The sequence below is a fragment of the Aulonocara stuartgranti genome, assembly GCF_965226115.1.
Source record: "Aulonocara stuartgranti genome assembly, chromosome: 23".
Classification (NCBI taxonomy): Eukaryota; Metazoa; Chordata; class Actinopteri; order Cichliformes; family Cichlidae; genus Aulonocara; species Aulonocara stuartgranti.
This window is the reverse complement of record NC_138958.1, coordinates 25,504,377-25,531,957: the sequence shown is the minus strand read 5'-3', so window position 1 is coordinate 25,531,957 and position 27,581 is coordinate 25,504,377. Positions and strand designations below refer to the sequence as shown.

The window sequence follows — 27,581 nt, the reverse complement described above, 5'->3', positions numbered from 1 at the left end:
GAATCAAATGATTAGTTCATTACCAGTCCTCTGGAGAACTGCAAGACATGTTGAGGAGGTCATTTAGCCATTTGAATCAGCTGTGTTGGATCACAGACACATCTAAAAACTGCAGGACTTGAGGCCTGGAGTTGGGGACCCCTGCTCTAGGTCATCATGCTCGAAGACACTCCACTCTGCGAGGGCAAAACACTCCTGCAACTGAGCGAGAGCTTCCTCAGAAAAGGTGCTAATGGTTCTGATGATGGGCTTTGTCCTTTTCCTGAGTGGTGTGTATGCCGGGACAACGAGCAGAGAGAGGTGGTCAGACATACTCAGGTGGGGGAGGGGAAAAGATCTGTAGGCTTGAAATTTTGTTTTTATAGCTCACCTGTTTTAATTACAGCTTAAAGTTTGCATTATTAGGGGTGTGATTTTCTTCAGTTTAAGAGGTCAGAATAGTATTTGCAAAGAAACACAAAAATATTGTTTCCAGGCAAATGTGTCTGATCAAAACATATCATTTGAGATGCTTGTCTGCACTTTCCATAGACGTCTACACCTTTCTGCACTCCTTCCTGGCTGAAGAAGTGTAAATATAATTACTTCCATAATTATACACTACGTTACTAAAAATAATTTGCGAGTGAGAAAAGTGGTGGAGGAACATTTCAAATCATTGCTTTAGGAAAAGAAGGACTAAAACTTTTTGAAAACACTTAAGTACACATAAAACTGTATTATTGGAAAATTGTGCATAAGATATCAAAGTAAAAATAATTATTATTTATAAATAATTATTATTTTTGTTAGCAGCCTGTGTCTCTGGTTTCAAAAGGTTAATATGATGACACTGGGGGTTTTGCGGTTTATTTAAAATTTCCACAACAACACACAAAACACAAAGCTCCAAACCAGTGAGTGGCATCAGAGCGGTTTTAAATAAAGGGCTAATAAGCAACACACAGGACACACATTGTTTAATTGGCCTTTAATGACGCTGATTCCGTCCTTCAAATGCTGCATTATTAAATGTTCCTTATTTATTCCACAGTGTAAAAATATCTTTTGCACAGATTTCTGAAAGGCTCAGAGTTTTCAAACTTTAAACCTTTCAGTTTTCTGTGAACTCCATGGACACAAATTTATACTTCAAAAAAGATGAAAGAAAACGTGCTTAAGCAGCAACAAAGTGAAGTCCGGATAGCACAGACATTCAGAATCAAATTTATATGAAAAAAAAAATGTGTCATTAAGGGAAAAAAACAAAAACAGCCGAGTTTGATAGCAAGGTTCACCATTTCATTCATCATTGAAGAGAGAAAAAAAACCCCTAAACAAAACCATGTGGGAATTAGAAAATGTAAGCTTCACGTCATCTCGTGTCCTCAAAATGGCCAGTAATATAAATTAAAAGCTACTGTTCCCTTTGAAAATCCTACAAGCTCAAGAAACTGAAACAGATTTTGACAAGGCAAGACAGAAACCCTGCAAATAAACCTTGTGGTGTTCTCCAGGGCTCTTTGAGGACTCCTGTAACTTTAGAATAATCACAGCCTTGTTTTCACAGAGGAGGGTCCCCGCCTGGTGTCACAGTGTTTGCTGTATTACAAACAAAATGAAAATACAAAGAAACACTTCATGCAAGGGAGTATGTTTTAAAAACATACTTTTCCAAAAACAAGAAAACATTTTGACATCCGTACAGTACATCCATGACTTATGTTAACTTACTTAAATATGAGTAACACACCACTTTGTGTTTTGTTTGGATTCACCGAAAGTAGAAGAAATCAATAAGTTAAAAATCAAAACAAAAAGAAATTTCAGGACAACATTTCGATTGAGATGTTAGCACATCGTTTACCAAACTGTCACAATAAAGGATAAAGCCTAATTCTTCATCATCTTTTAACATATATTAATTTTTTAAATACACACTTTTGCACCCAATTATGTTTTGCTAATACATTTTGGTGTGTAGGTAGATACGTAAAGACAACATGACTTCTTCTGTCTCAGATAAGATATCTGAGGAAATTGTATGAATAGCAGACTTTGCATGTGGCGTAAACCTCAAACCCTCTGGGTGAAGTTTTCGGGGAAAACGCCTTTGGCTGAAATATCTTTCTTCTGAAACCAGTGAGACTCCTTCAAGCCCATGAGCCAGCCATCATCCTACAGACACACACAGTACAATCAAAGATTTAACATTTGGTAATTACAGCCTCAGGCAAACTACATATCCATCCATTCACTTCCGCTTATCCTTTTCAGGGTCGCGGGGAGCGCTGGAGCCTATCCCAGCTGTCATAGGGCGAGAGGCGGGGTACACCCTGGACAGGTCGCCAGTCTGTCGCAAGGCTAACACACAGGGACAAACAACCATTCGCACTCACATTCATTTGCACATTCACACCTAGTGACAATTTGGATTATCCAATTAACCTATCCCCACAAGCTGCATGTCTTTGGACGGTGGGAGGAAGCCGGAGTACCCGGAGGGAACCCACGCAGACACGGGGAGAACATGCAAACTCCACACAGAAAGACCCCGGCCTGATGGTGGAATTGAACTCAGGACCTTCTTGCTGTGCGGCAACAGTGCTAACCACCGTGCCACCGTGCTGCCAGGTAAACTACATAAATAATAATAAAAAAAAAATTTTTCTTAGATAAATGACTTGTAAAATTGTTATTATTATTAGTAAACTACATAAATAATAACAATTTTACAAGTCATTTATCTAAGAAAAAAAAGTACATCTAAAATTCAACCAATAAGTATGAACATCTCTATGAACGCAGAAGTTTGGGTAGTTTGCTGCTTTACTCATGAGCATTCAGGAGTATGTTAACACAATGCCAAAGAGAGAAAGACATCAGCAATGATCACAGAGAAGCAACTGTTGCCGCCCACAGGACCTGGACACCTTACAGTCATCAAGTCGACCATGAACCACTAAAGTGTTCTAGAGTAAAAGATGTGGTGAGATGCTTTTAAATCCTCAAGTTTGAGTAGACGTGGCTAGTCACTTTAAATCAAACTTGAATGTTTTTTTCCAGAAAATGTTTGATAATGTGTCGCTAAGCTGAGCTTATTGATGCTATGAGCTGCAGTTCAACATGGTGGCGTTGGAGTCAATTTCACAAGATGAGGAGCTCAATAGCAGGACAAGCTGTATTTTGCCCATGTGTGCTATATAGTCATCTCAGGCACACCATCTGCTGTTCAAACCTTTTGTTTACGAGGGGCTGCTAACGAAAGAAAGATGACACATGGAGGAGGATCTAAATCAGCTTGTTTCAGACAGAGAGCAAACTGATGGGTTCCGGTATAGGATTAAAAAAAAAAAGTTATTTTGAACTGTGGATCATGCAAAGCTACTCTAGTGTAGTGCAAGAATAAAAACAAGAAGCTAAAATAAGCAGAATGAGTCCACTTAAACTGACCTGTTCATCTGGGTTGTCAAAGGCCAAAACCAACACAACGTCTCCCATCTTCAGTTCCAGCTCATCACCATCAGTAGCAGCATAGTCGTGTACCGCTTTCACCTGGAGAAAACAAAACAAACGTTTCCCATTTACATCTGATTTGCATATGAAGTCTGTAAAACTGAATCTTTTTAGAAGGTGCAGGATGTTACCTTCCTGTAATTAAGTATAAAAATTTGGTTCACTTACCTTGTAGAGGAACCCTGGAGGGAGTTCGCCATCTGAACCATTGGTCACCGCACTCTGGACCAACAATACACAGAAAAATCAAGATATATAATTCAGGAAGTCTTTGAAATGCTCCATTTGGTTAATGATAGAGAGGTTAGAAGTATGATAGAGTAAAAAGTAGATCAAAGTGGAAGAAAAGAAGATCAGGTTGATGGCTTTTTAGGGTGCTTTCCCCAGATTTGAGGGATTCTTGACTTTTCAGCATCTAGCTGAGGTCCCACCTGCCCCAATCCATCCAACTCTACCTGTGTGTATTGATCATCACCCCAGCCCCCCTGTTCCACATTGGCACCGTCGTTGTCCCAGTTGGGCTCGGTGTATGGCTGAGCCTCATAGTCTGTGTCGTCAATCCAGCCCTCCTCACCCACCGCCGTCTCTGCCTCATCCCAGCCAGGCTGACTATAACTTTGGGTGTTGCTTTGGCTGTAATCCCATCCACCTTGGGCTTCTTCTTGGTACTGGTCATCGTCATACTGCTGTTCAACCTCTGTGGCAGTCTGTTCTTGCTATAAAGGTCAAGCGTTGTGGAGCATTGTGACAGGTTTGTAAGCATAAAGGTTGGGTAGGTGGATGGATGAGGGTGGCAGAGGAGCATTTGGGTTTAAAGAGTGTAACAAGAGTCACGACCCAGGGTTGTGCAGGGTATTAAAAAGGAAGGAGGTTTTAAAGCATGAAAGGAAGAATTGAAGAGCTTATTTCAAAGTCCACAAATACAGAAAAATGTAAGAAAAAAGCTGTAGTTGTGGTTTTCTAAGAGAGCCCTTAATTAAAACATAAAGAACCCATGCTTACCCAGGAGTCCCATGATGCCTCCTTGCATGGAGCAGTAAGAATTGAGACAAGCAGTGAGACAGAAGAGTACAAAGAATCTTTTTCATAACGATTCATTCAAGTGCACAATTCATGTGATTTAGCCCCTTTTTAAAAGAATAAACTAAGCCAAACTTCAAAAACCAAACACGTTGCGTAAACTGTTGATGCACTAATCAATTATTTGCTTGCATTATGAACCTTGAGAGAACCATATAAGCACCAATCACTGTTTTTGGGCTAAATCTGGTATTGCCATTCGAGGTTTTTTTCAATCGTCGCTTTTTAACCACTTTTAATCAAAGTCATCTCAAAGCCTTCTCAGCCTGTTTTTGTTTGATGGGAAAGAGCTAATAAATACTAAATCCAAAACAAAGACAGCAAAGGAGAACCAGCTGAATGCATGAAAATGTTTACAGAACAGCAAAGACATTTCCAGGATATCCGTCTATTGTCAAAAATCAATGAACATCACCAGTCAGTCGATCTGCATGCAAAGCGAAGCTGGAAGAACTTAGACATGCAGTGAAGAGGTTAGATCTTTCCAAATAAAGCCCAAACACACACCAAGAGACTGCAGTTACATGCAGTCAGAATTTTATTTATTTATATTTTTTACTTCTAAGCTTTTCAGATTTAGCTGTAAGTGGGAATTACAACAGCTGCACTTCTGAACGGTACCCTACATTTTTCTTTTTGCACCATTAATTAATGTATTTGTTTTTACATAAACTTTTTGAGTCTTTTGCCTTAGATAGTGTTGGGGTGGAAAGTGGAGGCAAACGGCCTCAGGTTGAGCTTGGGTTTAACTTAAACACAATCCCTTTACCTGGGCAAAGCACACCCACCTGGGGAGCTGGACAGGTAACGGCCTGAAATACATCCACATCCCAGTCCAGCAGGTTCACCCCTGACCAGGGCTCACACTGCTACACACACACACACACACACACACACACACACACACACACACATATATACACACACCAAATCCATGTTAGGAAGGTGTAAAAGTGGAGACTGTTTACATTTGCTAGCGTCTGATAATTTAAGTGATGCTGATGTTCTTTTAAACCAGCGACTCCTCAAGTCTATGCTGCTGCTGCACCCTAGAGGATCTTAAAGTTACTGCAGGTGGGCCATGAGGGGTACTTTATAATGAATGCATTTGTAATTTCAAACTTTAAAATTATGAATACTGATGAATTACAAAGACTGAACTTTTTTCCTTTTTCATGTACCTCCGATGTGCCCGTCTGTCAGGGTCACTCTAAAGTTAAACCTTATTCCCTATTTCACTTTACTTCCTGTTTTATTTTGAAGGTTAGATTCTGGTGTTTTTATGTCAGTCTTTATCAGGCCATTGTTGTATATGCTTTGTTTTCTTCTACTGATTCTCTGTGTTTGTAGATTTAAACTTTTCCTTCCTTCTTTGTGCAGCGCTCTGTGTTGTTTTTTTTATTAGATTAGTAAATAAGGTGCCATTTTGACATTGTCATTTTCAGTCTGCATTTGTCTTTCTGCAGGGATACACTTTATTACCAAAGATAACACTAACATTAAGACTAAATTAACAGTGATTTTGAATCAGGTTTGGGATTACAGCGTTCCTCAGGGCTTTACCCCAGGCCTTTTTTTCCTCACTCAGATACTGTAAAACTCGAGTTTCCTGTTAATAATGGAAACACATATCAGTGTGTTTTACTCAGTAGTGACTTTATCTTCCTATCTTCCCGGACCTAGTCTAACAAGGTATTTCTGTCAAAGTCATACAGGATCTTTTTATAAGTACCCAGAACATAGACATTTGCAGTCAGCCTGACCTGCAGCGTCGTGGTCGTGGAGTCTGTGTTAGTGTCGTGCACTGAGGGCTCATCCTCAAATGGGCTGACATTTTGCTGTTGCTGGTTCGGAGATGGCGTCATTCTTGGTGGAGGCCGACTGGGAGGTGGGCCAGGAGGCGGAGCAGACCTCTGTACATCCAGGAGGCGTTAAATCGAAATCACACAGCACCGCACACATGCAAAAGCAGTGAGGGAGACACAGGCATGGTAGTAAACAGAAGTAATGTGTGTGTGTGTGTGTGTGTGTGTGTGTGTGTGTGTGTGTGTGTGTGTGTGTGTGTGTGTGTGTGTGTGTGTGTGTGTGTGTGCAATATGATGTTGCTTTAGAGGTTAGGGAATTCATTTTTTCACAAATTTGTTTGTTAATCATCATAAAAATGAAATACTAACTAACAACTGACAATCTAATTAAAGTGCAAACACATTCAAACATTCATAGAGACAATTATCATTTTAATCACATTTTAAGTTGATTTTAAAGAGACGTTTACAGCAAAACTTCCTCTAATGATTTGTTACATTTAAAAAAAAAAAAAAAGGATTCATCTTATTTTTTGACATTTTAAGATTTTATGAAACCTTTTAACATTCAGTTTAGGGTGTTTGGGGATTATTTAGTTGTTTATTTTTTCATTTTACCTTTGGTGCTGAGCTGGCCGACTCATTGTGGTTGGCTCCCTCACTGAGAGAAGACAGAAAGAGACAGAGAAAGAGAGAGAAAAATGAAGGGGAGAGGAAAAACAAGGGAGGACCTGAACAGGAAATTACTCTGCACAAATAATAAAACATTAAAACCATTTAAACCATACATGCAGTTCTGAGGTATGTCCACAAGAAGGCAGCAATGAACTTTAAACGAACCTCTGTATCACGATTTCAAAAGCGTGCACATGACATCACAGACTTTGGTTATCGGGTATCAAACAACACAAATAGGAAGTATTTAATGTGATTTAAAAGGTCACAGCTTGTTCATTATTACTAACAGTTTGGCTGAATTTCTAATGTGTACTTGCAATTAGAGCAGGGCGATATGGCCAAAAATATTTATCACGATATATATTTGAAAATTTGCGATAACGATATAATTGATGCGAGACAAAATACAACTCCACAACATTACTAGCGCAAAAAGACAACCTTCCATTTATTTTCACTTAAACAAGAAGCTGGTTTTTATGTACATTAAAGCTTTATAAAAATTTAACAGTGCAAATGCAAATTCCTTGCTGAAAGTTTAACCAAAAGGCATTTCCAGTAGAAATGGGCTGACATATCCTGAGCATAACCATGTATAATATCCACTGAAGTTAAAAAGAGGTGCTTTGTAACATTAAACTGCAGTGTGCAGTACGTATTTTTCGGACCATAAGGTGCACGGGATTATAAGGCACATTAAGCGAAACAAAGCAGTCAGATAAATCAAACTTTATTAAACTCATTCTTCTTGCTTCCTCCACTTCTGTACCAGTGATTCATTAATGTTGAATTCTCTGGCAGCTGCTCTATTCCCATGTTGTTGCAGTATATTAATGACTAACCTTGTATTGTGGATGGATTATCTCAGTTGTTCTCCTGACTGAAGTTTGGTCCGTTTAATAATAATAATAATAATGGATTTATATAGCGCTTTTCAAGGCACTATTCATTCACTCTCGCATTCACACACTGGTGGAGGCAAGCTATGGTTGTAGCCACAGCTGCCCTGGGGCAGACTGACAGAGGCGAGGCTGCCATATCGCGCCATCGGCCCCTCTGGCCAACACCAGTACACCAAGGACACAACGACCAGGAGAGAGAGCCCGGGGATCGAACCGGCGACCTTCCGGTTATGGATACGCTTCCCAACCCCCTGAGCCACGATCGCCCCGTTTACAGCATCCTGCCATGTGACTGAATTTGTCTCTAACTATCAGGAACCTTAACGTTAACTTTTATAAGTGGAAAAGTGTTAGTGTTCGTCCTCCAGCTTCACTGTTTATGTTATGCTAACATAGCTGTGTCGCTAGCGATCACGTAGCACATCATTATATACCAGCTAGCCCAACTTCAGTAACCCTACAAACGTCACTGCTGTTTAGTTTCCTGTCTTCATTTATGTTGGAAGTGATAGCAGAGTTGTACTTTTGAATTTTTTCAGAAATCTCTCAGTCAGAACATGCTATATCATGCTTAGGTAACTAGCGAAACTAGCGAGCTAACTTCCGCTAGCTTCCTGCTAACTTCTAACTCCGTTTAATGTAATACATTTTGTTTTCATGGATGCCTGGGAGTTAAACTTCATAGTTACACCTGGTAAAGCAGCAATGCTGATCGTTTTATTAAAGATGAAAGAATTTAGACAGTTTTTAACTCTCAGTGATGCTGCAGTGTTGTTTGACCTGAAGCATACGGAGTTCAGAACCCAGATTACTCCCAGATTTAGGAGCATCTTAGTCCGACAAATACAACAATAACGACGGCCGCTTGCATGTTCTGCAAAAAAATGTGCTTTGTCGTGTATCTGACGGACAAACACCAAACCAGTTCCACATCACTGAAGTTGCACCATTTTTACAAACCAATTCTGGTTCATTTGTTTCACTCAACAATCGGCCGTGTGCGTATGAAAACAAAGGCACTGCGCATGCGCGTTTTACTCATATTCTATCGCGATATTTCATTTTCCTATCGTTGCCTAACATTATACCGGTATTACCGTGAACGGTATAATATGGCCCAGCCCTACTTGCAATGTAGAGATGGAGGGATGCCCACATACAGGTTCCAATCTAGGCTGGTGGAAGCACCTGATAACTCCTGCACAGCTTAGATGAATGCTTTTGTACTATATAGATACTATATGTTATTATTCTATATTTTAGCACCTCTGAGTCAGTGACCATGATAATCAACCAGAAAAGCAGGAGGATGTTGTGCCCATCTTTTATATACAGTCTGTAGCCAAAATCAAGCACATGCATCACTTCAATCTTCAGACATGAAGCAGGTGGTTGCATGAAAAACACTCATGCTCATCAGCTTGTTTCCCACCAGGTGACGCCTTAAAGAGCAACAGATTTTACCTCTTTGCACAGTCTTCTGTCTTTGACGCTGCAGTAGCACCTTTTCTGCAGCAGGGGGCATCGTGATGGACATTACTCTCCTTTCCTTTGCATGTTGTTGATTTTTTTTTAAATTATTATTATAACTTTATATTATAAGCTTACTTGATTTGCCTCTGCTCCTCCAGTTTGGTCATGATGTCATTCAGGTTTTCACTGAGCTGTGGAGACGCACAGAGGGCGTGTAGATTACAAACTGATCAGCGTTCACTTCAATTTGATCAGTTAGTTTGACTCACTTTGCTCATTTCTTTGTGGAACTTCTCCTGATGACCTGCCAGGCTCTGGAATGTGTTAACATAGACGCCAACACGCCTACAAACACGCACACACGCACATTTTTAAAAATTTGATCTAAGGTGTCAAAAAAGATTTAGATGAAGAAGATCGACAGTTTTTGACCTGTCCCAGAGTGCCGGAAGCTCGTCCTGTAACTCCACATTCAGCTCCTCAAAAATTTTCTGAGCTCGGCCCAAATCCTCCTCCGCCTACACACACACACACACACACACACACACAGTTAATAATGGCAAATTTCAATGTCTTTAACACATCTCTAAATAAATAGAGTTTTCCATAAGCACACAAGCATGCAGGCAAGTACAGGGTTTCATACAGGAGCTACTGCGAGGGTGTAGATGACACAAGCAGAATGCAAACACTGCTGACTGGGAATCAAATTAAAATGAAGGCCTGCAGACATGATCAGCAGAGTCATTTTAATGAGTAACCACAGATCAATGTAGCTTCCAGGTCTGAAAAGTGAAACCACCACGGAAGAGTCTTAAACCTGTTTTTGTTCTAGAACGGAGGGGGACGGGGGGGACGGGGCCTTTATGACCTCACTAAGTCACTTTCCTGGTGAGTCTGAGGTCTCAGTCGCTAGTCTCAGGTCATACTGCATAAAACACCAAATTAATTGTAAATTATGGTCACTATTAGAGTCAGAAAGAAGAGACACCCAGGATATGCCTGTTGGCTAAAGAATTGCTATTTGAACTGACAAGAGCACACCAATGCACTGTGTGCCCATCTAAATCAAGCTGTATATAAATGTTGGCCAATCAGAAGCATAAAAACAATAACACAACACACAGACTGATGTATAAAAAGAAGATAAACACATACACTTTTGAGAAAATCCTTGTTTTACACAATGATGATGCAGGGTAAAACATTTAAAGAAGTGGCATTTCTCAAAAGACCTATGTGGATAGGACCTGAGGTCTCAATCTTTTACGCCATCTACAATACTGTGCTAAGAGGACGAGAAATGCAGCAACAGTAACAAGTTCTGCGACTTTGTTTACTTTTCTCAGAGGCCTCTGCTTTTCTTGTACTCCGGCAGTATCCGACAGATCTGGCAGCATCGATCTGATGCTGGGAGAATCCCAGCTGACTCACTGGCTGACGACTTGTCTGTCACAAGTTGCTGTGAAATAACTCCTCGCTTCACAATGCTGATCATGTCAAAGGACCTGGGTTACAGTTTTCAAGGTGAGGAGGGGGTTGTCAGTGATGAACCAGAGTTTCACCTGGTTGTAGGAGAGGTTAGTCTGAGCCACCTGGTGAGCTGATATCAAACCCTGAGCCCAGCTGGGAGCCGCCATCTCCAACAGGGCTGCTGGCTAACCACACACACCATGCAAGAGAGAGAGAGAGGGAGGGAGGAGAAGAAAGCAAACCAGAATTCAAGACAAATGCAAACATGTTAATTAGGATTTAGTTAGCGAGAGGTTCCACGAGTTTAACAAACGCTATTTAGTTAAACAGTCATTTTGATCCTTTGACTCGAGGTGGTGTAAAGACCAGTGTTTTTTCAACCCTCTGTGAAGGCTGTGCTCCTGCAGTATGATGAGGAACTTTTGCTGATTAGCACATCAGTAAAATATGATTAGGTCAAATGAAATTTTATGTTTTGTTTTACCAGCTGAAATACAAGATTTCTTTTTTGCCTTCACACATTGATGATGCCATTACATATAACATAAAAAAGTCAGTCCACCTTCAGCCAAAGACTCTGAACTGCTCCATTAAACATGCTCAAACACACACAAACGTGCACACACTCTCAGTGACGGTTACCTTGGCGATCTTGGCCTCATCCTTCTTTTTGCCTTTCTGCAAGGAGGTGAAGTGATGGCGGGCGCTGTCAAAGTCCACCAACTTTCTGTCGCGCTTTGCTATACGAGCCTGCAGGAGAACACAGCTTTAAATATGTTTAAAGGGTGTAATGTCATACAATACTGTGCAAAAGTATCAACTCAGCCCTTATTTTATTTATATTTTGTGAGGAAATAGAGACATGTTTATTGAAACATGCAAACATACATGTAAATACAGCATATAGGGCAAAAACAGAGTTTGTACAATTCTATGTCAACATTTGTTCTGCTCTCTGTCAGCATGATCCCACACTGCTTCAATAATGTTGAGGTCCGTGCTCTGTCGAGGCCAATCCATGACTGATAGTGCTCCACTGTGTGTTTTTATTTCCAGATATGATTTTACTACTACTATATCACTATCATGCTGAAAATGAAGCTGTTGCCAATCAAATGCTTTCAGATGGTTTTGCATGGTGGATTAAAATCTGATGGTACATTTCTGAGTTCTTAATTCATCAATTTTAACAAGATCTCCAACACCACAGACTGAAATGCAGCTCAAACCATGACAGAGCCTCCACCGTGTTTTACAGATGGCTGTAGACACGCACTGTTGTACCTCTCTGCTGATCTTCTCCAAACATACTGACAATGCTTTGGATTAATCACTCCATCAGATCGGTTTCCACTGATTTTCAGTCCAGTCCAGCTCTTGTGTAATTTTCATACCTCAGACTTTTCTCCCTGTTTGCCTTCATTAAAAATGGCTTCTTGACAGCCAGCCTTCCACTGAGACCATTTCTGATGAGGCTTCAGTGAACAGTGAACTTACGGACAGGACAGAGACAGTTTTTAGATCTGAGACTTGTTCTTTTGTCCTCGACTTGTCCAGTTTCCTCAATTTTTTTAAGGACACACTGCACACCATGCAACATCAAGTAGTGTTTACATGTGTAAGAGATGTCTTTAATATAGGAGCAAATTATCAGTTTTTTAAAGTTTCAAGAAAAGCGGATTTTCAAATTAAATCCCAGTGCGTCTACACACTCAACAGATTTTTATTATCCACTTGCAAGTTTAGTGGGTGTTTGATTACATCTTTCAAACACTGCGTTTTATTCAAACACAGTATGACAAACACCTTTTATTTAGAAAAGCCAACATGAGCAGTTGTTTTTGTCCTGTGGTTAATTTTCAGAAACATGCTCACCTTGATGTCAGGAAACTGAGAGAGGTACATGTCCATGTCCTGCAGAGATTTGTCCGTGATGCTCTGGTGGTAATCCAACCACATTGTGTCTGTATCCTGAAACACATACCACAATTACATAAACATCTACCTTTCTTTTTCTTTTTTTTTTACTCACTCATACATCCTCCACGGCACTTATTCTTCTATTTTTTCTGACATTTTAATTTGTAGATGATTCAGGGGGACCTACTTATTTTCTTTTATAGTGGTATAATAGTAACTGTAACTGTGGCCTTTTTTAAATTAATATTAAGACAAAGACCAAAATGCCATTGGTAGAGGGCTGCAAACATGCTCATTTCTGCTGTGAAGGTGCACATTTTAACATGCTCTGGGGACTGACTCACTTTGGAGCCAGTCTCTAGTGGCTATCGGAAGTACTGCCGCTCCAAAGGTTGGCACTTAATTTGGTGTCCTCTGTGTCTATTTATTGCATGAAAATACCATTTTTTAACCTGTAAACAAGTGTAAAATTGATCTGATTTCCAGAGGTTAACAACCTGTGAACTGCCTTGCATTTGCATTTATGTAGGTCACTGCTCATTTACTTTGAAAGGCTCACCTGGACCCATGAGCTTCCAGCTTTCTCGGCTTGTAAAACTAAAGTAAACTGGAAATCCATATCAACTCCCAGCTTTTCCTGACTGTTTCCTGTACTTCCTTGAAATCCTGTTCATTGAACAGCTACAGTTTAGAGTGCTGCTCACAGTTTTTACACAGTGTTTAGTTGTTGTTGTTTTGCCTGTTAAAATGGTTATTGGCCGTTGTTTTTCAGTCGTTCTGATGATTTGCATACTTTTAAATATCTGCTACCGACCAGAATAAAGTGATCCTAAATGCTTTTAAGACAGCTATTCTAGGTTGTTTCTGGATATGTCGCTACAGTAAAGTCTGTTAAAGAGTCTACACTAAAACCAAACTAAAAGCCCCTACTTCACCAGCGTGTCCCACAATGATCACCAGAATTAGTTTTAAGCTTTTACTTTCCATCGGTCATATGTTTAAAAATTCAAGAATGCTCACCAGTCTGAGCTTTTTGGTAGAAGTAAAGACATTTTCTCTCTGTTTTGATTCTTAAAACAATCTGTCCTGATGAGATCTGTGGGACACACTCAAAGTTTTCTATATTTTACCTCCAGGTTAATGTCCATCTCCTTCTCTATCAACTCCTTCAGGGTGGAAGGAGAGAGCCATGCAGTTAAGAAAAAGAAATTAAGTATGTTAGCGGGAAGAAAAAGAAGAAAAAGAAATCGAAGAAAGAGTCACACAAGAGAAATACAGTAATGTATGGAGGACCACAGCCACCTTTTAAAAATTATTGAACACATAAATAAGTAAATAAATAGATAAACAGGAACACAAGTGTTTTATATTTCTTTTTCATATTTGGTGGAATAGCAACTTTATTGTTTATTTGTGTTATTTTGGTGGTTATGGCCCTCCATAGACTGAAGTTTTTATGATATTTTTGTTATAATCAAACAGCTATATCATTTAGCTAATGAACGGATGCTGTTACAGAGAAGAGAGCAGTTCGGGTGAGATGTTTTTATTTCCTGTCTCACCTCAGCCAGCGCGTCTATCTCCTCTTTGCCAAACCAGTCCGGTTCGTACATGTCCGCCAGACAGTCCTGCAACCTCCGCGACGCGTCATGCATGGCTGAAACACAAACAGAAAAAACACACATAATTACACACAAGATGACCAGAGAAAAATTATTTACGCTCTTGATTGTAATTTTACATTTTGTTTCGTTTCTCATAGTATTGCTTGTCTCTTGTTGTTTTGCAGTGTTCTCGTGTTGAGTCTGTTTTTTGTGTCTTTATTATCACTTTGATCCATATTTTTTGGTCACTTAACATCTCTTTGTAGTAGAAACATGCACAACTAGTCCACTAGTCAATTAAATACCGTCTCCTTGTGGCTGAGTTCTGTTGTTCCTACACACTTCCGGTTTGCAGTAACCGCACTCACAGTTGATTGTGGAGTATCTACAAACTGAGTTGTTGTAATGGTGACATGCTGTTGCAGCCAGGCTCAAATTCAGTGAGCTCTTTAGAACGACCCATTCTTTCACAAATGTTTGTAAAGACAGACTATATGAAAGCTTCAAGAAACCATAATAAATGTGTGTGCAGCATGTTTTGGTTACAATTGACTTAAAAAGTGATATGAACCGACTGGAGAATTCAGCATCAAACAAACTAGCTGCTTCGCTATGATACATGTTAAAGCACAGCTTGTAGCCTTTTTGCCAACTTACTTTTCACTGCTGCCAGGTATGCTTTCAGGTCCTTCTGCAGTTTGGTGCCTTCTCCCTGAAACAGGAAGCACAGTGAGCAACAACAACAACGTTTAAAACAAAAATTGAATGGAAATAAAAATGAAAACTACAATTAGTAAAAGCAATTATAAAATTCAAGCAAAAAAAAAAAAAAAACCCCACTGAAACAAAGTACAATGCGTTCCTTTAATGTTACTTTATTGTGAAGGGTAAATCACACAGGAAGTCACTGTTGAGGTGCTAGGGATGCTAAAAAGCATATGACCTTAGGTTTAACTTTAGTTTAATATGTTATGTTTCTTCTATGCTGCCTAGCACTAATATTAACTGGAAAATTACAAGAGTTGCAACAACTATTATTAATCTAATTAAAATACTACTAAGCAGATTTATTTATAAATGCTAATTAGAGGATAAACTAAAATAAAGCACTATGATAAAATATGTTACGACATTAACAAGTGCAGTTTATGGGCATCAGCAGCATCAGAGGTGCGGAAGTTAAAAATGTCTCCAAACCATCTGCTTGTTGAAGTTGGCCACCATCTCCTCAAAGACAACATCTCGGGTCTCATCTGCTTTGCCAAGCTTCTGCAAGACCTGCAGAGAACACAAGAGGACACGGTGATTGATCTAGTCACACATTTTATTTCTGTGGCTATTTTAGATCTATAAGTGGAGGTATGTAGCGGTCTATTTTCAGGCCACTGTCATAGCCAGTTGACGTCTGTGGTTAACACCAGCTGTGTGTGTCAGCTTCAGCGAGGACATCTGAGTTAAAACTTGTTTTTAAATTTCAGCTTGAACTCAGAATTAGGATTAGGGTATTTAGTCCTGAAGGACTAAAACAGGTTTACACAGCAAATCCATGGAGCCCAAGGACTTAAGGGGACCTGTGTGCCAGTGAATCTCTTTAAATTTCAAGTTGGAAAGCAGTTTACTAAATAGTAGGTTCAACATACCATATACCCATAAATTCATTCAGTTGCAGCCTTTGTGGTGTTTAATGGTAAAGAATACAACAGTTTTCAAATATAGGCTCAATGTGCAAATTTGACAGAAAGTCCACAAGTACAAATGAATGATTTTACCTTTGTTACTGATGCTCATCAGGGAAACACAAAGACATTAGATGCTATTGAAAAAAACTTTAGACCCTCACAGTTAATTGTAAAGAGATCCAAAATATTCTCCAGGTAATATTACACCTGGGACTTGATTGCACAGTACGCAGTGATATCATGCTCATTACAACCTGCTCCAAGAAGATTAGGTATGCACACCATTAGTTACCATGGCAATGTACCCAGGTAAGAATTGGGTAGTACAGGATTCCCTAATGCACCCTCTGGAAGTTACACACCAAAAAAACCCCAAAATACACATAAACACGTATAAAATGAGCACAAAACAACCTGGAAGAGATGCAAATGCATCACAATACGATACAAAAACATGCAAAACTATACATTTATCATAAATAGAAAGAGGCAAAAACACCCACAAACAAACATGAAGAAAAGTTAAGCCAAATAGTTCCTGTTTAGATGAAATGCAAAATAACCCAAAAAAGAAGATATGAATTTTTTTCATGGACACAAAACATGACCACATTTGAAACTGAAAAAAACAAACAGAAAATAACCAAGAAAACTAAAGTACAAACTAAATAACTGTAAAGAAAAAAATGTTTAGTAGCCAGAATAAAAATGAAAAATGACCAAAAAGGACAGAGAAAATTTTAAAGACAGGTGCAAAAGCAGAAGCAGAGACACAAAGGGACCACATGTAAGAATTACGGACATTACTGTTTGGTCGATTATTTATTTGTTGTAACTTTGCTTCATGGCCTGTTTAGATGGTGCCACATTTGTAAGGAAGATGCATTTGAGGTTGACCAGTAGACTTGAGTATGTGTGTTTGTGCTCATGAAAAACCTGCCAAATGTTTGCTGCCAAAGCCAAACAGCATGCCAGAATACGAAAAACACCCAAAGCAAGAGAAGAGGTGCAAAAATGAAGCGAAAGATAATAACCAGAAAGAAAAGAAAAATGTCCAGAAAAATTCACAAAGGATGCAAAACAACAAAAAGAGATGCACATCAAAATACTAAACAAGCGCAAAGTGAAGAAAACTTTTTACAAAACAACTAAAAATATGAAAAAATAGACACAGTTTCTGTTTGCTGTAGTTTTTGAATCTAAATGACAGGAAAGAGACACATAATAACCCAAGAGAGATTCAAGCTGAGCACAGACAGAGAAATAAATGGACTAAAAATAAACTGCAAATGACACAAACCAATGAAAAAAAACAAAAAAAAACAACTAAATGTAAATGCAAAGCAGTGAAAAAAAAACCCAGACAAAAGAAACAAAAAGCTGAAATTGAACACAGATGGAAGCAAACTGATGGCAACAAAACAGTGAGAACAGATTCATGTTCCAGTCCTTCTATAAGTCATGAACCAGCTGTATCACAATACATCTGAGTGCGGTGTGTGAGACATCTTTAGAAGAGAATTCACTTCATCTATGGCATCTTTTAAAATTAGGGCAGAGTCAGCATGTGTGAGGTCAAAGGTCAAAGCCTCTGTGTCCTGTGACCCGACAGTTTTTTGAAATGACGTTTTTCAATTTTCTTTCTATATGATGTTTGCTACTTTTTAGTTATGTATTGTTTTATGTTTCATATAAATATATTTTTAGTTTTATTTTCTAATGATTTTAATAAAATTAAAAGGTTTTTTTAATTAATTTTAATATTAATAATAATTGAATTTCTGGATTTTTGTATGTTTTGGGTTGTTTGATCTTTTCTAAACAGTTTCTACTATTGTTCAGTTATATTTTCTAGATAGTTTTTAAAGGTTTCTCTTACTTTCTGAATTTGTTTCTACAAGTGCTTTCATTTTATAATTTCTTATTTTGTTCAAAAGGTAATTTAAACAATTTATTTACTGAATTTCTTAGTAATGATAAGTATAAGTGACATCTTTTGGCTTCAGTTTTTTTGTTCTGTTGTTAGTTGAAGGTCAGCAGCTAATCTGATCAGATGACTGACTGCAAGCACATGGACGAGCATCCACAACACCTACACCTCTGCCACCTGCCGCCCTAATCCTCTGACGGATACACAAACCAACATCAACACTCAGAGGGGACTTCCCCACTAGTCTGTTTATAACTCTCCAAGAATATAATCATCACACATCAAGAAAAACTTGTTCTTCATCTAAAACATGCACGCTGAAGAAAAGCGTAAAAGTCATGGTCCATTCAGGTCAGTAGAGAAAAAAATCATGAATCAAACCCGAGTTTTGCTCTGTAATGGTTCGTGACTGTGCTGGTTTATCTATCTTTGCGAGGACCTGTGCAAATCTCCAACTACATCAGGACACTTTGGTCAGTCCTCATAGTGGGACAAACCTCCAAAGACCTGTTTCAGGACACAGTCTTAGGTTTCGGCTCATAATCACGGCAGCATAACGTCCTCGCAAAGACAGATGTACAAATGTGTGTCATTACTGTCCACTGCATATTGGTGTCGAGTTTCAACCTCCCCAAAATACACCCAGAGCACACACAGAGGGAGTTTGAGGGGTATTAAGAGTGACGAAGAGGAGGTCCAGGGGCAGCTAAATATAGATTCACCCTCCCATGAGCCCCACCCATAGCAGCAAGGCATGCTGGGAGTCGTGGGAGGGAGGACAAGTGTTCAAGCCAAGCAGGGCAACTTTGAGGTTTGGTAAGTTTGGAATCAAATTACTAATTTTAGAGAGCTAAAATTAGTGGACTTATTATTAGGCATTAATTTGTAAGATAAACTAATTTTGTTTAGTCATTTTTATCTAGATAAATGACTTTAACATTTAAATACTTCATTTAAAAATCTCACATTCTGGTTTTATTTTTGTTTTTTGTAACATTTTAGCAAAAGAAAAACACATTTTAAAACATTTAGTGTCTCTAAATTTTTAGTATATTTTGAATTTCGTCTTTTAATTACTGTGATTTATTTATTGTTGATACCATTTTCATTATTCCTTAAAATTCAATAGAAGGAAGGAAACTATAAATAAATATGAAAACACTCTTAAAATAATTTTTGTATTATTTCCCCATTATTTCTTATAACAACTCTAAATTTCATATTTTAAAAATATGAAAATAAAAATCAGAGTATGTTTGTCTTTCTTCAGTCCGATGTAAACATTTTAAATTTACTCTTTAGACCGGAGGGTGAACTGATTAGAATTTCATGGCCAAAAGCCAAAGATGAAGACGACCATGATGAAGGCCAAAAGGTAAGGGCTGATTTGCTGATAAGAAGCACAAATGTAGAAAAGAATGAAAAATTATATTTTAGATCCTAAAGTTCTGGACATGACTACTTGATAGAGGTGCACATGAAGTAATTATTCTAGTTCTTCTTGTTATTATTATTATGAATAACCACATTATTAGGTTATCATTCGGTAACAGTTCTATTAACATTGCATTTTTTAAGCAGTTTCATGGAAATTAAAATGCTTTTCCTCATCCTTATTGCCAATTGTGTAATCACAGTATTTTGCTGTATCTTTTCCTTTTGACTAAATTGGTTGTCAGTCTGCTTCCCAACTCCAAATGCAATTTAGAGTCAAATCTTTTGTTTTTTCAAGTCCAGAGCCTCAAAACCTGAAAACATCATTTTCAATCATAGCCCAGATCCTGCAATAAGGCTTTTGAAACCTGAGCCTCAAGCATTCACAAGAAAATGGTGACTCAGGTCTTTAAAGTAACCACGTACAAGCAGACAGTTCAGAAAACCAACAAACTTTCAAATCACAGAGTGAGTAGCTGATGTTTTAAATTGAATAAATGCTAGAATAACTGTGATGAATAAAAGTGATGAATAAATCTTTTCTTCGGCTTAAATAGAGTTGGTATGGTTATGGTACCACTATGGAAAAAAACTGAACCAATGATCAGTATTTAGCCTGTTTTTTAAACTAAAGTAGCGCTGAACTTTGTAGTTCAGGCAGTTTGACAAAATTACTTAAAGGTGGGAATAACTATCCATGTAGAGCAGTTTAGGAAGAAATTTGGGATAAAGTTTTCATTCGGTGAGGAGAAGGGAGCTCAGGTGGGGGCGTCGACAAAACATTAGGGCACTGGTTGGTGTCACAGGTTGCGTCCTCTTTGACTCCAAGTGCCACAACAGGTCTCCAGCTGTTTTCTAAAGAGCACCACCTCCACTGCCACTACGCTCACAGATTCATCTGTGGAGAATTTTCCCAGCATGCTATGCATCACAGCTGACTGGATGATATTATATCACTATGACAGTCATGGCGGCACCCAGGAAAGTCTCCGGATTGTTGGGCCAGCTGGTCCGAATCAAATTATTACTGTGCACCCGGCCGGTACCCGAGTCGAACCCAAAGTGCAGCAGTAGAGTGTGTGTGTGTGTGTCTTTAAATTTGAGCTTTTAAGCAGTATTTTCTCAGAATTTTCAGTTAGTCCCTCAAAAGTTTGAGATAAAAGTGCAAAATCTTGATTCATCAATGGCAAAAAGTGCCTGTGTTTTGCTTTTTTAGCTTTAAATCTTCCATAGCTTTGTCTGCAGCAGAAAGGACAACTTAAGGGGTCATTTCTGTAAAGCTCTGCACCATTTTCACATGGTTAATGGCTTGATTAACTGTAGTAAGCTTTAATCGTATCTAGCATGCTCATAATGCTAATGCAACAGGTGGTATTCTGTCGGTGTATACATTTGAGGTTTATGTATTTCTATAGTACATCAAAAAAAACATTTTTTAAACATAAACATTTAAGTAAAATGCATTTGAAATATATTAAATCAAGGTTTTATTTATTTGTTTTAAATAATGAATAATTAAAGAGAATATGCTTGTTATAAACTGAATATATACCAAATTCCATTAAGTTGTGCATATGTAACAATATTAGATGTAAAATTTACACGTACAAAGTAACCGATTTGGACATTCATATTTTTTGAGTGTATAAGAATCACTCAGTTTTACAAGCGTCTCTTCTTCCTTTGCTTCAGGTAAAGTTTCAATCTGCAGGATTTTGGTCTGCATATTTAAAAACAGGCTGATCTCTCTGCTGTGGATGGGAGGACAGACACTGGAGTTTAACAACGTAAAGCGAGCGTGGAGGGCAGCGTGCCAGCAGACAGACAGCTGAAGCCAGCCCCTCCCTCCTCCCCACCTCCCCTCCGCCTCGGCTGCCAGCCTTCAGCGGGAAGATGATACTCTGACCTTCCTCTTTACTCACCGCACCACAGCTCAAAGACTGAAAGCTCAGGGACAGAAAAAGCTGCGGTCTTTCTGATTTCTTCTGCTGCATGAATGCCAAGATGAATTTCCAGAAAACAAACTACGTATTTCCTGTGTTTTAAAATGCAATCCACTATGTTTTCCTCTTGGACACTGAAATCAGCCAAAGACTTTTTGGTAATATTTCTGGTACCTGGTGTACCAGAAATATTATTAAGAAAGTTGATTGGACTTTCATATGTGCTGGTATTTTAGTTTTTTAGAAAATAAAATCATAAAAAATAGTTATTAAACCATTTTAAACAATTTAACAAATACTCTTGATTTGATTAATTTGACTTTGAGGTATAATTCATTGTCTGCTTGCTTCATTTATTGGTGTTTGAGCTGAATGTTGGATCTGGATATAATAAAATTTCAGTCGCTGATCAGGTGTATTCACAGACTACAGCTTTAGAAATTAAAGCCACTTTATCAATCAAATCAAGTTTGCTGCAGCTGGATAAAAAACCCCTGTGCTGATATTTTAACTTGATTACTCTTTGCCCGATTGATGACTTTAACACAAGTGAAGCCTGATAGGTGAAAGCTCTCTTGAACATGCCGGACTTTATCTCTCTCTCTCATTTTAAAGAGTACCCTCCACCTAAATAAGCTCTCCCATTCAGACACGGGGAACATAGGACATGGATGCCACTTCATTCAGCAGCGAGCGACAGTGGCAGCGGCTGCTATTTAAAGTCCATTCAAGAGAAATGATCAATCAGGCTCTGGTGGCTCAAACAGCAGAAGGGCAGCACCATTTAAATTATGCATCCATATAGCCAGTGTTGCTATGAAAAAGTACGAAAAACATATTTGCTCCATTTTTAATATAATGACATGTAATTTCATTTTAAACTTTCTTGTTATATGAGACAAACTTTTTCCCAACATAAGAAGTTATTTTGTTATTCTATTCGTGTTCCCCTGTGGAGGACTCCTACTGACTCCAGCTGCTTGATGTTGGCGTCTACTAGACAAAATAACAACAGATTTAATTACACATTTATGTTCCCCTCAGGTTAAACTGGTTTATGTTTTGGATCCCATGATCTTCAGGTGCACTTTATGCACACTCTAGCAAAGCTAAACACATTTCCTTGAGCCTCAAATAGTCATATTTCATCCAAATTTTCAGCTGCTCCTTTATTTCCCGAGGAATCAGGACAGCTAATCTTGGGTGGCATCCCAAAGCAGAACAGAACATGCGAGCTATAGGTCCGTGTCATTAAACCACTGCAGAAGAAGAAAGATCAGGACCTATTCTGATCATTTCCAGCTCTTTATCCTTTTTACCTGGGCTTTGCATGAGTCCCGGTTTGAAATAATCCTTATTCATCTTATTCCATACTCCCTCAGTGCATCCTCTGTCTGAAACAAGTCATTTGAGCTCCTCCCTCTTTAAGAAAGTTTTCTTCTGACTTGTTACTCCTCACAAACAGAAGGTTCAAACAGCAAGTGGGTGGGGCTTCTGTGGTTTAGATGACCATGGTATGTGCTCTCTGTTACATCACACGGATCCATAAGCAGAAAATAACTGTGTGAAATGTAGAAATTAGGGTAGTCTGTCATCTGAGCTTTTGGTTTTCAGAGCTACTTATGCATAGACTGATCTCATTATCTGAAACTTTGAGCATGATTAATATAAACATCCACCACTGCAACAGGAGAACATGACAGAACATAAACAAATGAAGATTAGGCTCTTTCCAGATATGAGTTTTATTTGTATGCCAATTTACCCACTTTCACTTAGCGCAATATTTACTTATGAAACATTATAAGCTTTTTTTTCTATACTTCCACAGCTTTTAAAATCTTTACCTGATGAAAACAATTTATTGCAGTTCTTGCTACCAAGTGTGGTGCGACAAGTTATCAGGTATTGGGGACAATTACTTTTGCACACTGGGGCAGGTAGGTTTGGAAAATATTTTTCCCTTATGAAGTCAACATTTAAAAACTGCATTTTGTAATTGCTCTGGTTATCTTTGTCTGATATTAAAATGTTTTGGATGATCTGAAACATTAAAGTGTCACAAATATGCAAACAAAAATGCAGAAAACTGAAAGCTACGGTCTTTCTGGAGAACTCCTGTTGCTTTTCCAGGACTATACATTATATTTTTCTCACCACTGGCACGTAACACTCAGCAGAAGATTAAGCAAAGTCAAACCTGACAATAAAAATGTGTGATCTGTGTTGCTCAACTGAATAAATTGTTGTTGGCCTGTGTCCTTATTCTTTATGCTAAGCTAACACAGTTCCCTACTACCAACACTGAACAACTTCTTCACCCAATTTCTGGTCCTGATTTTCAAGAACAATTTGTTGTGTTTATATTTTGAGGAAATTTTAACTTTTAGGACTCAAAAACTAAAATGGCTTCAAAAGGTTTGTGGTGGCTAGATTTAAAAGTGACCGTGGCTGCACGCTTATGTCATTTTGGGGAGGCAATCTTGAAGACTCAGCAGCTGAGATTTGCAGTATATGTGAAATCTCTACGACTGACTGACTGACAGCACTCCTGGTGTGGCCCTGAGGTGATTAGAGGTTAAGACCTCAGCAGGCTTAAGTAAGAAGAGTGATTAGTGCAGACAATAATAACTCAGAGCTGAACACAGACTGTTGATCAGGTTTCATTTGGTCACTTTTACAACTATTTTCTCTCCTCTTTTCTTTCTGTTTTTAATGAAAGACTTTAAAGCCTTTTAAAGTGGCACCTAGATTGCTCCCCAAAAACCAATTACAAGCACGGTGACAAAAAATTATCACAATGAAATACTGTTAACCTCCTTAAAAGACAGATTTGACATATTTTAGAAATACTTTACAACTTTCTTTATTTAAAATATTTTAATATTATTAAATGTTAGGACATGTCACATTCCATAAATTCCGAGCTGAGGGGTTTATATGTGACAAACCCCTCAATCTATTTTAAGGAATTTTAAAGGATTTTAATCATAAAGGGGCATTTCTAAATGTAAAATTGACCTTTAACTTGTTTAAAACCTAATGAAAACACGCTTATATAAAACAATCTATTAGTTCCCCCAAAATAAGGAATTTATCCCAATGGCTCAGATTTTACCCCATAAAACACTTTCAATTGTGCCTTAAGTATATTTAAAGCACTCTGATATATTACAGTCTGGTAGCTGGCATGTATAAATAATTTCTTTGATTTAAAATACTTCATACTTCAACTTTCTTCTGTGCCTTAAACCCCTTTATCTAAAATACTTAAATATGAAGCAGTCTATTGGATCCACATTGTTTTTATCTCAAAATGCTATATTGTCTTTAATTAAGTAACTGGTGGCTTCCAAACTATTGACAGTTAAGCCCTTAAGCCCATTTAAACTATAGTTTAAACCATTGAAAGTACTTTTGAGATATTGCAGTTTGATAATTGTTATTTAAATACCACAACCACCTCATTTTTACCTTAATTTCAAATGTCTTTAAGACTATCACTGAACTGTATTCTAACTGTGCCATAAATCGACCCATGACTGATAAATAAGGGATTAACTTGCTAATATTTGGAAAACCCCTCAATCTACTGTGAGGAATTTAAATGGGTTTTAACCACGAGAATCACCTCTGGGGTTTATTTTAAACTCTTTTTAAATTCTACAGTACAGTGGATCCAATTTGATATGTTACAGACTCTTAATATAACTCTGCTGTTTGTCATTAATAGCAAACAGTTGAGTGATAAATATAGTAAGTAAATGATTAGCCGATTGACATTTATTGTAATGGGTGTTAACCACAAAGAGCACCCTTGTATATGATCTTGGACCCTTTTTAAACCCATTCATTGGCTACACTGGACTTTCACATTAGTTAAAGATCTTAGAGCACTACAAATCACAGATGGCTTCCATGATATATGACATTTTTACCCCTTAAAACCACCTTAAACTCTACATAGCTTGCCAGTGTTTGATAATAACACCAGCATTCAAACTTCTCATCCATATATGGTAATTCTGGCCTCCTAAAAACACCATGGAAACAGCTTAAATGCTAACTTTCAGGGTTCAAAAGGCTCCAAACAATTGGGTGATGTCAAAGTGGTTGCATCCATCTTTTATCTACAGTTTATAGTTTCCACCTAATTAAGAGTTAAAAGCCTTTTAAGAGATCTTTCATGCTACTGGAGATTTTACCTCATATACTGTAAAAACTATTTAAAGTGCTTTTTTAGTAATTCAGGAAACAGGGCAAAAGTAAAGATTCAACCTGGAGGAGCAAAGGAACAAAGAGCAGTCTGGTTCCACCTGGAAATACATTTTGTTCCATTGAGTGGTAAAATAATGTTACTGTGCCACATTCAAGCCTAGAAACTTATTGTTTTGCTTTTATAATCCGGAAAAGAGCATTTAAAATGATGCACCAAAACAAAAAAGGGGGATTTGGACCATTTGTCCTTCTGTAACTTGTGGCTAAGTTGCCCTGACATGACAACAAAAGTTTGAGGGGGAGCAATCAAATTTCAAATCATACTTCAGGGGGAGGGCCATCCCAGGCCCTACTTTTAACTCAAGGTTTTCATTTATTAATACTGTGGAATTTAAGATGCTATTAAAAAGGTTTTAAATCTCTGAATATTTTATGAAATACAGTTACATGCGGTTTGGATGTTTGGTGAATATATTACGACGCTGCAGTCGATTTAATGGGACAGGCTGATCCAAACTGAAACTTTCCTTAGAGAAAACCTTTTTTGTAGTCCGTTAACTCTCCCTCGTTTGAAGGTACAAAGTTATGGGATCCAGTTTCACGCCAGGACACTGTGTCCCGCTGCCATGCGAGCCTCCTATGCTGATCGGCTGAATGAAAAGTTGACCATTCTTACCTTCTCCTGCGCTCTGGTAAGCCTCTTCTGGACGTTGATGGCCAGTTTCCCGGCGGTGACCCCTTTCCCTATCTCGGCCATGTCGCGCGTGGCGTGGAGGACTCCCCTTTGGTGTCAGGACCAGCGAAGAAGGAGTGCGGCTTAAGTTGTGCCTCTTCTGGATGCCGACGGTGCGTAAAACCCCTCCGGAGGGACACTTGGCTCGCTGTGCGTAACTCTAATCCTGTTGACAGCTTCTTAAAGGTGCAATGCGTAATTTAATCCTATTTGCGTTTAGTAAAACCAAAACAGAAAAACTTAACAGAGTTTGGTGAATAAGGAGGAACAGATTCAGAAATCGTCCTGCTCTCGATTCTAACTGGTAATTGACAGACACACTTGGGCTCGATATGGAGAGATATTAAGTTTCCCCTCAGTCATCCTCTTAAAGGCGCAGCAGGCTGATATTATTAGCCGACAACTGTTGCATACGCGCAACAGTTGTGTTGCCGTCTTTACGCACGGCCCTATTTATGCGCACGAAGCGGGTTTTATGTCAGATGCGAGCGCTAAATCAACCCCGATGCCCCCTCGGAAGGCCGCACATTCATCAGCGGCAGAAATACACCGACAGACACGAGAGCTGACAAAACTCACCTGCTTCTTTTGTGAGCAGCCAGCAGGTGTCAGTAAAGGCACGTCCAGGTAAAACCTCCGCACCTGAAGACAGGTGTCTTGAGGATGTGTTGTGCATCTAATTTAGTCTCTCGGAGTGTTTTTTGTCCTCTTTTTTTCTGGGTAATTGTAAGTTTTGGCAGTGTTATTATAATGACCTTAAATAAAAATATGAGTTTATGACATCTTTTGAAGAAAGGGGGCACGAATTGTGTCTGAACATAAAATATGTGTAAATATCTCCACCTGAGACGTTTCATGAAGCATATTTTTATTACTAGACCAGCACAGATCAGGATGGCAAAGGGCATCATATCAGAGTTTGAAAACCTGTTTACACCCTGGTAATCCAAGAGCTCAGAGTACAGGATAAACGCACATGAAGATTGGAAAACTGAGACCTCAGCATCCATCCATCCATTTTCTTCTGGAGCTTATCCCAGTTGTCAGAAGGCGAGAGGTGGTGTACACTCTGGAAAGGTCACCAATCCATCACAGGGCTACCACAGTCTATAATTTTATCATTTAGAAACACCAGTTAACCTAACTCTATGCATGTCTGAGGAAATAATCCAGATTACCTGGAGAGAACATGCAAACTCCAGACAGAAAAGGAC

At 38.6% G+C, this 27,581-nt stretch overlaps 1 protein-coding gene across 5 annotated transcripts; it reads right to left on the bottom strand.

Moving 5' to 3' along the window:
- Window positions 1-955: 955 nt before the first annotated feature.
- bin1b (bridging integrator 1b) lies at window positions 956-26,964 on the bottom strand. Of its 5 annotated transcripts, XM_082525024.1 has the most exons (20): window positions 26,311-26,964; window positions 15,628-15,708; window positions 15,088-15,142; window positions 14,389-14,483; window positions 13,957-13,992; window positions 12,782-12,877; window positions 11,549-11,656; window positions 10,999-11,091; window positions 9,866-9,951; window positions 9,703-9,778; window positions 9,569-9,624; window positions 9,425-9,469; window positions 6,999-7,041; window positions 6,339-6,488; window positions 5,364-5,444; window positions 4,498-4,518; window positions 3,951-4,211; window positions 3,664-3,717; window positions 3,433-3,534; window positions 956-2,157 (listed from the first exon to the last, which is right to left on the bottom strand). In XM_082525024.1, exons 1-20 carry the CDS (start codon window positions 26,389-26,391, stop codon window positions 2,056-2,058), a joined length of 1,722 nt encoding a protein of 573 aa, XP_082381150.1. In that variant the 5' UTR covers window positions 26,392-26,964; the 3' UTR covers window positions 956-2,055. The 5 variants fall into 5 exon arrangements, with proteins under 5 accessions (XP_082381150.1, XP_082381152.1, XP_082381151.1 ...); XM_082525026.1 differs by lacking the exon at window positions 5,364-5,444 and having other exon boundaries at window positions 26,311-26,963; XM_082525025.1 differs by lacking the exon at window positions 9,425-9,469 and having other exon boundaries at window positions 26,311-26,963.
- Window positions 26,965-27,581: the final 617 nt, after the last annotated feature.